The following is an 18,053-nucleotide window of genomic DNA, read 5'->3' on the forward strand; positions in this document are numbered from 1 at the left end:
GTTCATCACCGCCATTTCTTCTTCCCGAAATTGGTTACAGAGATCGCTCGCCGTTGATTTGTTCATCGTCGTTCATCACCACCGTTTCTTCTTCCCGAAATTGGTTACAGAGATTGCTCGTCGTTGATTTGTTCATCGTCGTTGAGTCGTTCATCACCACCGTTTCTTCTTCCTGAATTGGTTACAGAGATCGCTCGCAATTGAGTTGTTCATTGTCGTTGAGTCTGTCATCGCCGCCGTTGTTTTTACATATCGTTGTTGAGTTGTTCATCGTCGTTGAGTCATTCGGTGTGAACGCTGCTGATACCATGTTATCTTACTATTTTTATCTAGTTTTACTAATATTTCAAGATCACACTAGTTTTAATTAGTTATACTAGTTTTACTTAGTTTACTAGTTTTACTTAGTTATACTAGTTATACCCAGAAATTCAAATACGAACATAAACCCAGAATTCACCAATTATAATTCCAAAGCTTGTATTTTAGACCCATCTTCCTTATCAATTGAACACCATAGCAAAATACCTATTTTATCAAGTTTCACAAAATCGATTTTGAGATTGCAGTTTTAATTTCAAAAATTTCTCAGCTTTTAGGGATTGGATCAAGTTTTGAAAGAGAAAGAATGAAGCCATCTTTTCTTCTTTCCAGGTTGGTTCCAAAGGTCGCTCGTCCTCGCTGTCGTTGTTCATCACCGCTACCGTTGAAATCGAAGAAAGTGAAAAGAGTTTGAGAAAAGGAAGAAGACGATGAAATTAAAAAATTTATTTAGTTTAATTTTATATTCTTTTTTTGTTTTAAGTATATTTTTATAGGATTATATATATATAGTGGATTAAATCTAATAGAACTTGGGTGGGTGGATTAAACCCAAGTTTTCAACGTAATTGTTTTGTTTTTTCTAGGGTATTATAGTAAAATATCAGTTTTTGGAATTAAAAATAATTGAAAAAGAAAATAGTTTTAAAAACGGGAGTTTTGAGATTGTCAAAAAAAATTTGGGACTTTTAAGATTTTGATTCGCATTAGAAAGAGAGATATTAATTTGACCGGAAAACAGTTTTAAAGGAAACGAAGTAAGAAAGAGCAACCGCAAAGCGGAGATCCACTAAAGAGAAGCAAAGTCGAACGCCTAAATATTTTAAAATATATAGACTAAAAACCATCCTCAAATAATAGAATATTTGTGGTCTTCTCTAAACACTCTGTAGTTTTTAGTGTGAGGTTGTGTGCTTTAATTTTTTTTTTTGTGTGTTTCATGTTTTTATAATATCTTTCTTTCTCAACTGAACAATGTACTCATTATCTCATTGATCAACGACAATGATAACCATTATTAGTGTGCCAAATTCCGGAGTTAAGTTACACCCTTCATATATGATGCACAATTTTTTGCGACTTCATGATGCGCAATTTTTGCGATCAAGGCTTCATCACTCACTAAATCTTCAGAATTCTATGTTGAATCGTCCATAAAAATGGTTGAATAATGGTTTGATTTGTCCACTACGTACATTAAATTTAGTGCAAGGGGATTGAATCATTTGGGCACGTGGATTATGAAAGAGCCTATACTAGTACATAGATGTCAAAAAAGAAAAGACATGAGCATCTCAAATTCTCAACTCACTATTAATAAAAATGTAATATTTTACAGAATAAAGTGGCTGATGATGGGTATTGGGTTGGATATGATATTACAGAATAAAGTAATTTACTGTTATTTTACTTTTGTATATGATATTTTATGTAAGAAAAAAAAGTGCACCTCAAAAATAATTGTTTCAAAAAAGAAACAAATATAAATAGATAATAAAATTTAGGCCGTAAAAAATATATGTTTTAAATGGTACAATTGTTACATTTAGGTTTTAAAGCTCTAAAACATTTTGCAGTCCACCATTTAGATGAAAAAACGCAAATAGAGACGAGAATTTTTTTGCTCACGTGGCAAAAGCGAAAAAAAAGCGATTAGGATTTTCTTACTTTCTGGTCACGCATGGTGTTGCCAGCGACTTCTCCAAGCCGTTCTGCGGTGGATTTGGGGCAATCGGATACTCCGGTGGAGAATATGCAGAAGGAGATAGTCTCTGCGTGTTCCTTTGACGGTTTGAAAGTGGCTCAATTGATTGATAAGGGTAAGGGGGAGGGTTTGAAAGAAGTTTATTCGTCGACTCAGCCTGCGACGGCGAATCAAACAGGAAATCGTTCTTTCCTTCAAGTTGCTCAAAAGCATGTTTTTTCTCAGCAGAAGTTTGAAATATCTGAAGTGGCTGGTAAGGAGAGGGTTGTTGTTCCTCGGGAGGTGTTTGTTGGAGCAAAGCTTCTTTGGGAGGATTTCGTGATTGGGAAGTTTCTCCACGCCAAAATTCCTCATGTTGAGAAAATTCATATGATAGTGAACAAGATTTGGAGGTTAGGGGATCGAACGCCTTTGATAGATGTGTTTGCGGTGAATGAGTCCACCGTCAAGTTTCAGATACGGAATGAGGGTATGAGACAAAGAGTTCTTAATCGTGGCATGTAGAATATTACTGATCTGCCGATGATAGTCACAAAGTGGACACCGTTTGCTGAAGAAGCTAGACTTGCTATGAAGTCTATCCCCTTATGGCTTACTCTCAAAAACATTCCTCCCACAATGTTTACAGACAAGGGGTTGGAATTTTTAGCTAATGCAGTGGGGAAACCTGTACGGTTGCATCCCAAAACAGAGGCGTGTGTTAGTTTCACAGAAGCTCAAATTCTAGTAGAGGTGGATTTGACAAAGGAACTACCTGCAGAGTATGAGTTTATGGAAGAGGAGGAAGGGGAAATGAGCATCGTTATTTGTTACAGTTACCCTTGGTTACCTCCGCATTGCTCACGTTGCAAGAAATGGGGTCATCTTTTGGCTACTTGTTTGTTCCAAGGGGAGTTACTTGTCAATGAGCAGCAGGTTCAGCATTCCCCATTGCCTCTGGCAACGACTGCTGCTACGAATCCATCTCTAGCTCACCCTGTAGTTGTGAATGCGGTTCTGTCTATCTCGCGGATTGAAAACCATGAGAAAGATGCTCCTATCGATGTTGAGGTGCAGGAGGAAGAAGGTTGGCAAACTCCCAAATCGGGTCGTAGTCCAAATAAAAAGCTTGATCCTTCAAAATCTAGTGTGGTTTCTCTGCTACCATGAGAAAGACGCTCCTGTCGATGTTGAGGTGCAGGAGGAAGAAGGTTGGAAACTCCCAAATCGGGTCGTAGTCCAAATAAAAAGCTTGATCCTTCGAAATCTAGTGTGGTTTCTCTGCTATCAAATACTTACTCTGTTTTGGGAGCTAATGAAGAGTCTCAAGAGGGGGAAGGAGATGAGGCACACCCTCCGCCTTCTACGATTGTGCAGTCTGGTCAGGTAAATCAAAATGTTACACTTTGACACTCTGAAGTTAGTTCTCACGTACGGGGTTCGAAGTGAGAGATCCCTTCACAGCCTTACTTACCGCGGGGCACCAAAACAGCTCATAAGAAAGTATCAAACCTTCTTGCTCCTAATCAGAGTAGGAAGCCTCCTTCCCAACATTAATGTATGGTTTTTTTGGAATGTGCGGGGTCTCAACAAATCTTCAAAGCATTTCATAATAAAACGGTGGGTGGAGAGTTATCAGTTTCAGTTTGGTTGTCTACTTGAGACTCGTGTTAGGGAATAGGCTCAACAGTTGATGACTCATCTTTTTCCTGATTGGTCTTTTATTTCTCATTATGAACATAATCGTCGGGGGCATATCTGGGTTATGTGTAAGGGAAATGTAAGGTTGGATCCAGTTTATAAAAATGAGCAGTTGATCACTTGTTCTATGACTTTGGGGAACCAAGAGCCGTTTTTCTGTTCCTTTATGTATGCTATGAATACAGTGGAGGCTAGGAAGGCACTTTGGCAGGAGATCAAAGATCACTCAAACCTGCCACTTTTGTAGACTAACCCTTGGATCCTTATGGGGGACTATAATGAAACTCTTGACATGGTTGAGCATTCGAAAGTGGATGATTCTCTGATGGTTACAGGGGGAATGCAAGATTTTCAAGCTGTTTTCAATCACTGTTCTCTCTCAGACATGGCGTCTCATGGTCCTCTTTACACCTGGTGTAATAAGAGGGAGAACGATCTTATTTTTAAAAATCTTGATCGAGTGTAGATGAATGTGGCCTGGGAGCGTTCTTATTTGTAGTCCTATAGTGTCTTCGCCGATGGTAGTTGTTCTGACCATTTGTGTTGTCGCATCATGATTCAAGGTGATGTTGCTTCTACTACACGCCGTCGTCCCTTTAAGTTTGTCAATCTTTTAACCGAACTAGAGGAATTTAAGCCACTGGTGGGAGAGTATTGGCAGGGTACATAACCTTTGTTCTTATCCACATCCTCTCTGTTTCGGTTTTCTAAAAAGCTCAAAGGCCTCATACCAGCTCTGCGATCTTTAGCGCGAAAACGAATGGGGAATCTTGCTCGCAAAACGGCGGAAGCTTATCTAGTGTTATGCCATAAGCAACAGGCTAATTTGACTAATCCTTCTGTATAGTTAATGGAGGAGGAGAACACAGCTTTTAAACGTTGGGATTTTTTGGCAACTATTGAGGAGAAGTATTTGAGGCAGAAATTGAAGCTCCATTGGTTGCAGGTGGGTGATAGAAACAATAAAAAGTTTCACCGTGTGGCTAAAGCTCGGGAAGAAATGAAGAGCATCAAAGAGGTCCTTCGTCAGGATGGTAGAGTCGTTACGCAAGGAGCTGATATCAAAAGTGAAGCAGAACGCCATTTCAGGGAATTCTTGCAGGCAATTCCTGCAGGGTTTGAGGGTGTCACGGTGGAGATGCTTGAGAAGTTGTTGCCATTCTGTTGTACTCCCGTGGATCAGCAAATTCTCACCCGTGTGGTCTCAGGTGATGAAATTAAACAAGCACTATTCTCAATGCCGAGTGATAAATCCCCGGGACCTGATGGCTTCACTTCAGAATTTTTTAAAGCTACACGGGAAATCTTGGAAAAAGAGTTTGTGCTAGCTGTTCAGTCTTTTTTTGCAAAGGGTTTCTTGCCTAAAGGTGTCAATGCTACAATCCTTGCGCTTATTCCTAAGACCACTTCTGCTAAGGAAATGAAAGACTATTTTTGCTGTAACGTGCTCTATAAGGTAATTTCGAAGATCATTGCTAATCGTCTTAAGCGACTATTACCAAAGTTTATCTCTAGCAACCAATCTGCTTTTGTTCAAGATCGCCTTTTAATTGAGAATGTCTTGCTTGCCACTGAACTAGTAAAAGACTACCATAAGCCGTCTATTTTGGGCCGCTGTGCCATTAAGATTGATATCTCCAAGGCCTTTGATTTGGTCCAATGGTCTTTCTTGTCCAAGATATTTTCTACTATGCACTTCCCGCCTCTGTTTATTCACTGGATCATGTTGTGTGTGTCCACAGCCTCGTTCTCGGTTCAAGTAAACGGTGAACTTGCAGGATATTTTCGTAGCTCGCGGGGTCTTCATCAAGGGTGTGCTTTATCCTTGTACTTATTCGTTATGTGTATGGATGTCATATCTAAACTGTTAGACAGGGCAGCGGGGGATCGTTTGTTTGGTTATCAACAGCGGTGCCAGAATTTGGGACTCACACATTTAAGCTTCGCAGAAGATCTCATGGTTCTATGTGATTGTAAACTGCGATCTATTGAGGGCATTTTAGCGGTTTTTGATCAGTTTGCAAGAATTTCAGGACTCCCAATAAGTTTGCCTTTGTGGTTGGCTGGAGATCTTTCCAATCCCCCTGGCATGCACTTACCCTTTATGGTTGGTTGCTTACCAGTTCATTACCTTGGTCTTCCTCTCGTCACTAAGAGGCTTACTGTGGCGGATTGCTCACCGCTTTTGGAGCAGATTCGTAAATGTATTGGCTCTTGGACTGCTCGTTACTTGTCTTACGCTGGTCAGTTTAATTTGATATCCTCAGTGTTATGGAGTGTTTGTAGTTTTTGGATGGGGGCATTTCGCTTACCACGAGCGTGCATTGCTGAGATTGAGTCACTATGTTCTGCTTTTCTGTGGTCCGGGACAGAGATGAATGCTAGAAAGGCTAAGGTTCCATGGGAGGTTGTTTGTAAACCTAAAGTAGAGGGTGGTCTTGGGTTACGCTCTTTGAGAGAAGAAAATTTAGTGAGTTGCTTGAGGTTGATCTGGCGTCTAGTGTCTCATGGTAATTCCTTGTGGGTGGAATGGTCTTCTCTTAATCTCCTGCGGCGAGCTTCGTTCTGGTCGGTTCACAGTACAATGACTTTGGGCTCTTGGATATGGAAAAAACTTCTTAAAAATCGAGAGCTGGCAAAAACGTTTTGCAAAGTAGAGGTTGGGTGCGGGGAGAATACCTCTTTTGGTTTGATAACTGGTCAGATTTTGGTCCATTTATTGACATTGTTGGCAGCAGAGGGGTTATTGATTTGGGGATCCGTCTTCAAAGTTCTCTATCAGAAGCATGGACTAATCGTCGACGACGACGACATCGGTCGGAACAATTAACTATGCTGGAGAACGCTCTGCACTCACAATGGCTGCGACGGAAGGCGAAACCTGATCAACTATTGTGGCGCAGAAAAAATGATGACTTCAAACAGAGGTTATCCACTCGAGATACTTGGAACCATATACGAACGATATCTAGTACGGTCTCGTGGCATTGTGGAGTTTGGTTTACTCATGATACTCTCAAGTACTCCTTCTGCACATGGTTGGCAGTTCTGGATCGCCTCTCGACAGGTTTACGCATGGTGGCTTGGAACAGGTGGCTCGCGGGGAATTGTATGATATGCCATTCTGCTATGGAGAGTAGAGATCACCTATTCTTTAGTTGCTCTTTTGTTTCTGAAGTGTGGTCGTCACTGTCCAAATGTCTTCTAGGCGCAAGTTATACGACGGATTGGTCATCAGTGCGCTTTTTATTTCAAACCCACAGCTCAACAGGGTCGATGGTTTCCTCATACGGTATGTGTTCCAAGCGTTTATTTATGGGATCTGGCGTGAGCGTAATGGGCGTCGTCACGGTGAAGTTTCACACACTGTCGTATGCATTATTGACTGGCTAGAGAGACAAGTTCGAGATCAGCTGCTCGCCATTGGCCTCTTGAGTGATCGGCGATATGATACGGCGTTTCAAAAGTGGTTACACTCCCGACAAATATAATTTTAATACTTTTGTTTTAACATAGACATAGTTCCTATGCTCTATAACCTGATGCACTAGTTGTAACAACGTTTATTTTTCTTTTGAATATAATTTAACATTATTTTCAAAAAAAGCTTAAGCTGATAGATACAAAGATGTATATATAAACAACGAAAAAATATATCGAATGTAGAGAAGTGCTTGAATTTAAGACTTTTTTTAAACAATAAATTTTATTATTTATTTCACTAATAGCTGTAATAGATTTCTTTCTAGCTTTACACATCAATATGAATATAATGATTACTTGTTTTGATACATGAGTCATGTCACATACTTCCATATTAGTGTATATCTACTATATTATATACTAATTAAAATTGTATATAAATGGGAAAAATGGATTATCATTTTTTTAATATTTAATTGAGATGCAATATCAATTATATTTCTTAAAATTACCGTTTGCTAAATCTTTTATTTCCATTTTATATAATTTTCTACATTTTGTTTATTATACCGTTTTCTATATAAATTATAAGCTGAATTTGCAGAGTGGATGTTAAGCTCTCATTACAGTTATGGAAAATCTAACTCTAGAGCTCAATATTCATTCCGCAAGTGATCGTGTGAATGTGAATCTTATCACAAAGATGGATGTGTACGCCAAAATCACCATTCATGGCGAAAATATTCGAGAGAGACAAAAGGCGAAAACTACTGTCGATCGCTTTGGTGGATCAAGCCCGACTTGGTTTCAAACTGTCAAATTTCCCATGAATGAGAGGTTAGTCTATGATGGTCATTTGACACTTGCCATGAGACTAATCTCTCGTCGAGTCCTAGGCAACAAAGATATCGGAAGAGTTAATATACCATTACTTGAGCTTCTAGATTCAGTCATGCCGTCAATTCACAATGAAGGTAACATTCTGAAGGTGAAAATGATGACATATCAGGTGAGAACTCTATCAGAAAAACCATCGGGAACTTTGACTTTCTCATACCCCTTTAAACCGGATTTACCATTTATCATTAATTGGAATTTGGTTGGCGAACCTACTTATCCTCCGATGACGCGAATTGAGCATCCACCTTTGGTTCCACCAGAATTGCCGATTGAGTTTCCTAGGCTGCATGAGCTACCGTATTGTTCTTTTGTTGCTGGATCGAGCGATGATCCTCTTCCAATACCAGCCGGCGTGATACTGGAGCAAGCCAATCCTGCGTACAACCACACACACCACCACCATCATCGAGCTTTCAAGGGTATGGACTGCACCGTATTGGACCGCCGGAGAACTATGAAACCGGAAATTAGTGGTATCAACAATCCAAGAAATATGAGGCTGGGCTTTTGGTTTGATTGATGGGTGTATGTTTTCTGTTTTAATTTTTAATTTTTCTGTTTTCTCTAAACAATTTCTTTCCCCTTTCTCCATGATCTCATTAGATGTATGGTTAAACTATTTCTTGTTTCAATCATACCACGGAGCTCACGTGATCTTACGGTGGTCACTGGCTCAGGTGATCCCACCTTCTCCGACTCTTTCTGTTTTTTTTCGCATCTCTTTCTCTGAGTAGGCTTGAACCCTCTCGGTTCTTATCCTCTTTAGTCTTTTACTCACATAGAGCCTCTTCTACAATGGACACACTCTAAAAAATCAAAGTACCAGTTTTTCAAAAATATAATGGCGATGTCTCATCTCTTTCTTTCTTCGCCGCGCCCTTCAATGGCTCTGCGACTCCACTCAACCCAGGTAACCAAATCTCTTTTCTTCTTCTACCGAATCTTCAAATCAGCTTCACGACCCAGAACAAAAAATTGTTACTTTTCATTGTTTTCTCATGTGGGTCTTTGGATTAAAGACGAAATTTTTCAATTGAATTGTGGAAGATATTGCACTTAGGCTTAGCTTTGGTAGTAGAATATGGTGAATTAGAGGTTAGCCTCTCTTATTTGGATCCATTAAACATGTAAATTATGAATCTTTCGTCAGGCATATATATCAAATTTGTGATATTCCCTCAACTGAGTTGTTTGATTTCTCTATATCTTGTGTTTGCAGTTCACGTTGTTCTACTCTAAGAACAATAAAGGTTGTACCTTTAAGGGTGCTAATGAAGCTAAAGTCTCAAAGAGACCACTCCTCTGTCGTTCAATTCATATGGAATCTGAACATTTAGGGGAACCAAAGAGGCTTAGTTTTGATAATCTGCTGAGGGTAACAAAAGATGTTTGGGATAATTCTCCTCAGCCGGTTAAGGAGTTCCCTTGGAATAGAGCTTTCGGAAACTTCATCCAGCTCATTCTTGATCTCGCTATATCAGTCGTTAAGTTCTTCTTTGTTCCTATATTGGCGGTTTCTTCAATCAGTGAGATGTCTTATTGTGCACATGAGAGGAAACTTGCTTTAGTCCCGTTTCCGTTAGTCCTCGGTATGGTTGTTGCGGGCATTATGCAAGAAGCCGCTTTGAAGATCTCTCCTCGTCTCAAGGTCGTAAAAAAGATTAACAGATGTTGTTAATTTATCCCAATCTATGCGTTTAAGATACTGTTTTCGAATGTGTAAATTGAAAAAACAGCTGTTTACTATATTTTTGGTTCTTGCAGGAAGCGGAAGTACCGTGGCATCTGCTAGCTATGATGATGTTCTTCACTCTGATTAAACTTCCTGGACCGTACTATCCATACTGGGGGCGTTTATTTGTTCCACATTTTGCAAATGGAGTATTGCTTAGAGCACTTTGGTCCATGTTCTTTTGGTATAAGAAGACTAGAAACACATCGGGAAATCCTCTGCAGAATCAGAGTGTGGAAGCAAAATGAGCATCTTCATCTGAAGGTACCACTATGTTTTGTTCGATAATTATGTAGAGATCCCATGATGAGCACATAAACATATGGAATTGTTTAGATATGACTTAAGTTTCTGACGATATGCATAACTCATCTTTGGTTTCTTTTATAGGCTGGTGTTTTTAGGTGCCAAGTGGTCACTTCGATTACTTTTGGGGATTATCTGGAACGTTGCGGATTAGTTTTCGAGCATAGATAGGAAATTTGTTCAAAATGTCAGAGAATTTGAGGTCAATGGGTTGACAATATCTTTAAGGCCATAGAAAATTGTTTTGTTTTGTGTTCTCTTGTTTGGAAAAGTGTCTCAATTCTTGTGACAACTATTGTTCTTTGGGTATGTATATGTATCTTGTGTTTGACAATTAGGAGAAATGATTCACATTTTTGTTTTTGGGCAAACGAATTTTATTTGATGACCCAAGAAACTAAATCCTGGACTTTTGCAACCCCATGTTTGTAACCAAAACCATAGTGTTAATCATTTCAAGCAATTTTTTTTTTAGTGCAAAAGAGAGCTCTTCTGATTGTGTTTTACGATTATGAAAAATCTTAAAAAGCTTTACAAAATTTAATTGTTTCCAATGCTACTAATTAAAACGTTGAAATTACGTGAAGATTTAGTTACTAATTACGTCTTTTTTATACAACCAAATCACAACTTCTTATTATTGTAGTCAAAATAGTTTAACTAATAGTTCTGGAGACTATCGCGAGATTGTGACATCCCAGTTTTAGAGACTTATGGAGAGATTTAAAAAAATTGATTTGGCAATCTATGTTATCAAAATACACTTATTTTTTTAGTCAAAGGTCCTAAGAGAACTGCAGAATTAAGCGTGCTTGAGCTGGAGTAATCTCAGGATGGGTGACATTCTGGAGTAATCTCACTCGCATAGTTCCGACAAAACACAGAAAAAAAATCATGTGGTGATTTGTACGGACGGTAAAGTCTTTAAAATCTCTCAGACGTAGCAAACCAATTGTCGGATATGAATGGGCTCACCGGTCTAGTGAGAGAACGTGAGGTCCATTAAAAAAGTAGACCCATAGACTGGGAGTGGACATGGGATCCATTATGAGATGGCTGTCGGAGCGTTACATACAATAGCGCCATGATCTGTGGCCCAAACGTAAAGTCATGAACACCCAAGTGGACTTAGTGGAGAAGGAGAACTCCATTTTAGTTGGCCTAGCGGAGATCGAACTGACGGGAGTCGAGCCAAAATCTCGGGGTTACACAACAAGTCAATCTGTAATATACGAAGGATCGATGAGCGCAAGTGATGTGACCTCGCAAAAGAAGGAGCCATTAAGATGGTAATGAAGATATAAAGAGCTTTTTATCAAAAAAAAAAAAAGAATATATAAAGAGCATGTGTTAGAAGGAGAAACGAAGATCTAATTTTCGACATAATCACTTAGTACTAAGAGATAGTTTGTAAACACATCCACTCCGAATATCATTGGAATCTCTAGTTCTCGTATTTTCATTTAATACAAATCCAATTTTATGATTTTACTTCACAATTGAATTGAAGAAGATGACATGGAGCAACCACACCACCGAACTTCACAAACGAATTCTCAAGAAAAAGAAAAATGAAATGAAAGAACTCCAAATTTCAGAAGTCTACAAGAGAAACTTTACTCTATTTTGTCTATTTGCAGATTGTTAGTCCATGAGCTTCCAAGAAACAATAGGAAAGAATACATGAATAAATTAAAGAAAATGTTGGAAAGTACAAGGCACGATTAGGCCATCATTAATGGGAGAATACACTATGTGTTCTAAGCCCAAAAAAATTAATAAAAAAGTGAATAGTGGGCTTAGATCAAATTTTCTGATCTTGAATGAGAACTGATCCAAACCCAGTTCTCATTTGTCGTGGCTCATCGTCATTGGTTGGTCGAGATGTTTTGGAAAGAAAGAAAAATTTTCATTTTTCCCCTTCTGTCTGAAATCGATTCTAGGTTTTCTTCTTTCTATGTTCCATCAACGCTCTGGGCAAATCTTCTTCACTCTCCCTCTCAGACCAATCGTGATTTTGCATACTCCTCTCATAATCTCAGGTTAGTAATTCAATCTGTAGTCTTAGGAGGAATTAGGTGACGAGATTGTAGAATTAGTCGGAATCTAGAATCCAAATTCGAATGGTATTTGATGTTTGTTGCAGACATGAAGAACCGCCAGGACAAAGAACTTGAGGGTTTGTGATTGGTGATATCAAAAAATAATTAATAAAAAAGTGATTGAATCTTTCTCGAGGGTTTGTGATTTGGTCTGAGAGGTTTCAGTTCACATCAGCTGTGAAACTCAATTCCGATGCAACTTGTATCAATGTGTTACCTTTTAGAGATTTCGAAGGTTCGAGCAAGTACTTTGTTATTTGTGATTCTAGAGGAAGGGTTTATGTGTTCTTGAGAAATGGTGATGTTTTGATTGAGTTTTTCACCACGGTTGATTTTCCCGTTACAGCATGGTTTCGTATCTATCAGTATTTAGGAACTCGAGTTTCGTATCTATCAGTGTTTAGGAACTAGAGGAAGGGTTTATGTGTTTCCATGGAAAATGTTGGGAAGTTTGATGTGGATGATTCAGCTGATCCTGTGACTTTACTGGAAGTGCATCATGTTGGTCGTGTTAGGTATATATTAGCCACGGATTTAAGCGGGAAGCTCACGGTGTTGACTGAGAACAGAACGGTTTATGGCTCGGTTAAAGTGGGTGTGGATTCTTGGATCATTTGCAGCTTCCTTGGATCTTAAAAGCAAAGATCTTTGTGGTCAGAAGAGGAACCAGATTCTCAGGTGTCTACATGGAATCTGTTGTTGTGGGTGATGACAAACAAGAAGGACAAGACGATTTAAGCGTCGAGTTCATCACAATGCCAGGGTTTAAAATTGGAGATTCAGTGTTTAAGTCTCAGGTTTATCTTTCTAAGACAAAAGGGTAAAAAGAACCTCTCTGCAGATTTGGTTATTTCATAGTTTCAGGTAAAGAGCTCTCTGTTTTTTAATTTGAAAGTTTTGTAGGTAAGTATTAATAATTTTTTGTCCAAGGATCATTGAATTTGGTTTGTATCTTTGTTCACATTCAAGTTTTGGTCTATAGTTAATAATAAATTACATCTTTGTAAAATGTTTAAGAATATTATATTATTATATATTTATTCTAAGAACACCATAATTAGTTCTCCCATTTTTTTTACCTATGATCTTAACAACTGATCTAACATTATTTTCACTATATATTTAATCTAAGAACACAAAAAAAAGTTCTCCCATTAATGATGCCCTTAGTGGCAAAAACTCATAGTCAAAGGCAATTATGGTGAGGTATTTGCTAGTCTTGAAACTATTAGACTAATCATTTCACTAACAAGTCAAAACAATAGGAGGAACCATCAAATAGATGTCATATCAATAAAGACATTTACACAGATTTTTACTACATTAAACAATGTATTACCAAGTAGATCGACAATTTATTATTTGAGAAATTATAATGTTACGGTAAGTACATAAAATATTAATAAATAAAATACATATATATATAATATAAAAAGACATTGCTAAAATTATATAATTAAAGGGGATAGGTTTCTGCGGGATTTTTTTAGTCCCATGTGCAATATTCTATCACTAATAGACACAATCCAACCGTGTCCACTCCTATCCACCTATGTATGCTAAGATTCATCGATATAATATACAAGATAATTTTGTGGGATTGGGGTCGCAAGTATGCCCCTCTACTAATGTTGGTGGTATATTTCTATTGTTTGCTCTTCTCCAGACTTCTTCTTCATGGGTGGTTTTCTCTAAAGTATCTTGTGGAGGCTCAGAAATACTTTCAAAAACTTTTTTGTTTCTTGCCTTCCAAATGTACCACATTATCCAAGGGAACGTTCACAAATTTTGATCGAGTGTGCCAAAATCCTTACCACGCGCATATAGGGAAGATGAAGGGAACACCATAGGATGAGAAGGGATTGTCGATAAAGCCCACACATGGCATGTTGGTGGGCATTCAAATAGCATATGATTTATAGTTTCCCTCCTTCGTTCTACATCTATGACAATTATTATCTTTACCAATATGGCGATAATGCAGGTGTTAGCATGTTGTCACGCACCCAGTCACACATTGTTACACGAAATGCTTAAATTTTTAACTTCAAGGCACAAGCATGGATATTAAAATTATACATTTATACTACACTAAATACTTTATTTTAATTTTTTTGTCAAAAGAACCTTTTATAAAACATATTCACTCTGTCCCTCATCCTTATTCTATCATTCATAAGTAAGTTCACTATTAACTGCAACTCTCTCCATCTGACACCTGTCATAAGTCCCAATTTATGTACTTTCACATTTTTATTACTTCAAATTTACAAACAAAAAAATTTGAAAAACAAAAACAAAATATCTACGCATTTTCTCCTTCCCCCACAATCTCTACTTCTCCTTCCCTCTTCAAGTAATTGACTATTACAAATACAAAAACTTATGCGTCTTCTTCTAATTTATTTTGTTTCCTTGCAACTTCAGTCGAAGACACCACCATAAGTACTCTTTGTTGTTCTTAATTATTCTTTGTTCTCATTTTTTTTCTCTTTCAAATTTATCATCTTCCATGTTCCATTTTGATTCTCAAGATACTTTTTATTGTTTGGGTTTTGAATGATATGAATTCTACGTTTTTGTGAACTTTTCTTTTGTTAGTATTCTAAAAAATTTGTTAGAAATATCTTTTTTGATATAGGGAGATATATCCATTTTCAAAAATATCCCTTTTTTTGGTCATTTTCATTTTTGCACTAATTTAATTTTTAATGACTATATTACCATTATCTAAAAAATATTTTAATCAATAAAATGAAAAACAAAAATTTTCTAGCAAAAAAAAATTCCGACATACTTTTCCGCCAAAAAAAATTTCCGGCAAAAAAAAATTACAAGACTTTTATAAAGTTTTTAAAAGGTTTCCAACCTTGTAAAAGCATTTACAAGATTTTTATAAGGTTTTGAATCTTCTAAATTTTTTTTAAAAACCTGGTAAACCTTTAAAAAGGTTTTTTATAAGGTATAAATTTCAAAAAAATAGGCAGGAAAATCTAATTTCGTAATTTTGGTGGGATTTTTTTTCATTTTTGCAGGAAAATTTTTCAATTTTGGCGAGAATCTTTTTTATTTTGACGGAAAATATAATTTTTGGCAGATTTTTTTTCATTTTTTGGCGGGAATTTTTTTTTTTTGTTGGCGGAAATTTTTTCATTTTGATGACTGTACATTCTTGCTGTCAGTCGAAAAAAGGTAATTTGGTCATTTTGTACGTAAGAAAGGTAGTTTTGAAAATGTTCAACATAGAGGGGTTTTTAAAAAAGAACATGGAAAATGGGTATTTTTGAAAATGTCCACTTTAATTAGTTAATATTTTAAATATTATAATATTTTCATATTTTTATATCTTGATATTATTTTAATATAAATGATATATATATATATATAATAACTAACAAGACATTGCTAAAATGTCAAAATATTTTTTATGTATATAATTTTGAAAGGAATGTGTGCCACTTGTGAGATTTTTAAAATATGAGTTTGAGGAAATCTTACTTTATTATATAAAAATAAACATTATCTCTAAGATAATGTTAGTTGAATACAAAAAATTATAGAATTTGCAAACTTATGTTAGGTTTGAGATGTGCGTCTTTCTTTTTGTAGGAAAAAGTGGAGTTAGAAGTCCATTATAAATTGATTATTTAATTGGGTATTTAATGCACTATTCCTTGTATCAATTTATATCTATAAGAAGTTACATAAGCTATATTGGAGTTACAAAATTTAATAACTACATATAAATATATTTTAATATTTATTATGTTTCACATTGCTATTAGTCATTACAATACTAATAGTATTATGGAAGTTACAAAAGTGTCAACATATAATAGAAGTAAATAATTTCAATAAAATGAAAGTTAGTACCTTAAAGATGGATATATTTATTAACTAGATAATGGCTCGTACGATGTGCGGGTTTTAAAATTGCTGAAAAAAATAAATATTAAATCTTAAACAATTTTTTAAAAAAATAAAAAGAAATTTTATTTCCTGAAGTAAATATTAAAATAATTTTAGTTAGAAAAAAAATCATATTTGTATTTAACTTCATACATTTATTTATATTTTTATATTATTAATATATTATAACAATTATTACAATAATCTAAAGCTAAATTATATCCCACCAAAATTTTTGTCAAATACTCATCATTACAAATATTATTATTGTCAAATTTCAAAAACGTTTCACAAGTTATTACAAAATATTTTACATACAAAGAATTCATCAAAGCAACATATAATTAGTAGTCATATACAATTACGGTATGTTTTAATGTTCTTTATCACCACCTATAAAATGTTTTTTAAACAAATTAAACAAATTAAACAACTTTTATATTGCTTTACTTTCATTTTGGCATGATTATAGTTCTTATAATTATTAAAATTGTTTTGTGACATAGTTTCCTTAACCATGAATTTTTTAACTCCAAAAATATTTTGGATGAACAACTGGTGAAAATTATCTACTCGATTACAATGATTTTATGACCAACCCAATAAAAATTGAGAAATTATAACCATAATAGTATATATAAGTCTTAGATAATTCAAATATATAAAATAGAAACTTTATAATCAATCCAAAACATGACATATGTCATAATCACGTTAAAGGATCGATGACCTATTTACTCCTCAGAAATATCAAATTGTACCAAAACTATTTAGAACTATGACCTCGTCTCAAATATTCTTGAATTGTAAGTTCTCAACTTATTTCTACCCGAATCAAAAGTTCTTATATATTTCTCTATATATCTGGGTTTAAACGTTTTACTAACCAAATTCGACTGAAAACCACATAATTCCGTTTGAAACTAATTTTAGAATGGTTTACTGTTCCAATTTCCGAAATTTCAAAATCACTTCTCAATTACTTGATCAAGCAGCTCTTGGGGAGATAACCTTGTGTCCAACCTCCTCCACCATAGAGAGAACCTTGGAACCACCGACTAATCTTCAAAACTTATAATGCTATTAACTATAGAATCACTTTTGGAACCTCCATCAGTGTTTCCATCCTCGATTAATTTAGCGGGCTTTATATATTTTAATTGCATTTTATTGCATCTGATAGCTTCCACTGAAGAACCCGCATAAATGAAAGACCCACAATAGATCAGCAAAATTATATCAGAAAAAAAAAATCAAATATCAAAGCTTTCGATATAAACATGTAAATTTTATGTAAATATATTGTTATTTTTTTATAGATTTGTTATTAACTATTTATTGATTAATAATAACATACATGCTTAATGAATTATTTTTTTGTTTATACATGTGAAAATCTAATTGAGAAAACATGTATAATATAATTATCGTACAGTGGAATATATATTAGTTTTCTTAATTTTTCTTTTTGATTTAGTATTTTTTTTATATATATCTTAACACGTAAATTTTATGTAGATTTAATGCTATTATCTTAATTAGCTGTTTTGAAAATAATAATTTTTTGACACATGTCAAGATCTCATTAGTATACTTGACACGTGTCATGATCTTGTTAATGACTAAGAAAACCCAACTTTATATAATAAGATATTAGAGTTACAAAAGATGTAATAGAATATGAAATTTACTAAAATATGTGAGGATATTCACTAAAAATACATTTATTAGTTGTTTTGAGTATTAATTTTTTAATTTAGTATAACTATAGATATATGATAGGAATTTCAACCTAATCAATTAAAATGAGAATTACAAAATATGTAATAGAATATAAAAATTAATAAAATATGTGAGAAGGTTCATAAATAAATAAAATTATTATTTTCAAATATAAATAGTTACTATGACTAATAATATATGATAGGAATTTCAAGCAAAAAAATTATAATTATATATATATATATATATATAT

General features: G+C 35.3%; 2 protein-coding genes across 2 annotated transcripts; both read left to right on the plus strand.

Moving 5' to 3' along the window:
• On the plus strand, positions 7,701-8,725 carry LOC104742476 (protein SRC2-like). Its single transcript, XM_010463486.2, has one exon. It carries the CDS (start codon positions 7,761-7,763, stop codon positions 8,547-8,549), a length of 789 nt encoding a protein of 262 aa, XP_010461788.1. The 5' UTR covers positions 7,701-7,760; the 3' UTR covers positions 8,550-8,725.
• On the plus strand, positions 8,230-10,469 carry LOC104742477. Its single transcript, XM_010463487.2, has 5 exons — positions 8,230-8,706; positions 8,812-8,939; positions 9,249-9,677; positions 9,794-10,025; positions 10,152-10,469. The coding sequence occupies exons 1-4, from the start codon at positions 8,637-8,639 to the stop codon at positions 10,007-10,009; spliced, it is 843 nt and encodes a 280-aa protein (XP_010461789.1). The 5' UTR covers positions 8,230-8,636; the 3' UTR covers positions 10,010-10,025; positions 10,152-10,469.

This window comes from Camelina sativa, chromosome 14 (assembly GCF_000633955.1).
Source record: "Camelina sativa cultivar DH55 chromosome 14, Cs, whole genome shotgun sequence".
NCBI classification, from domain to species: domain Eukaryota; kingdom Viridiplantae; phylum Streptophyta; class Magnoliopsida; order Brassicales; family Brassicaceae; genus Camelina; species Camelina sativa.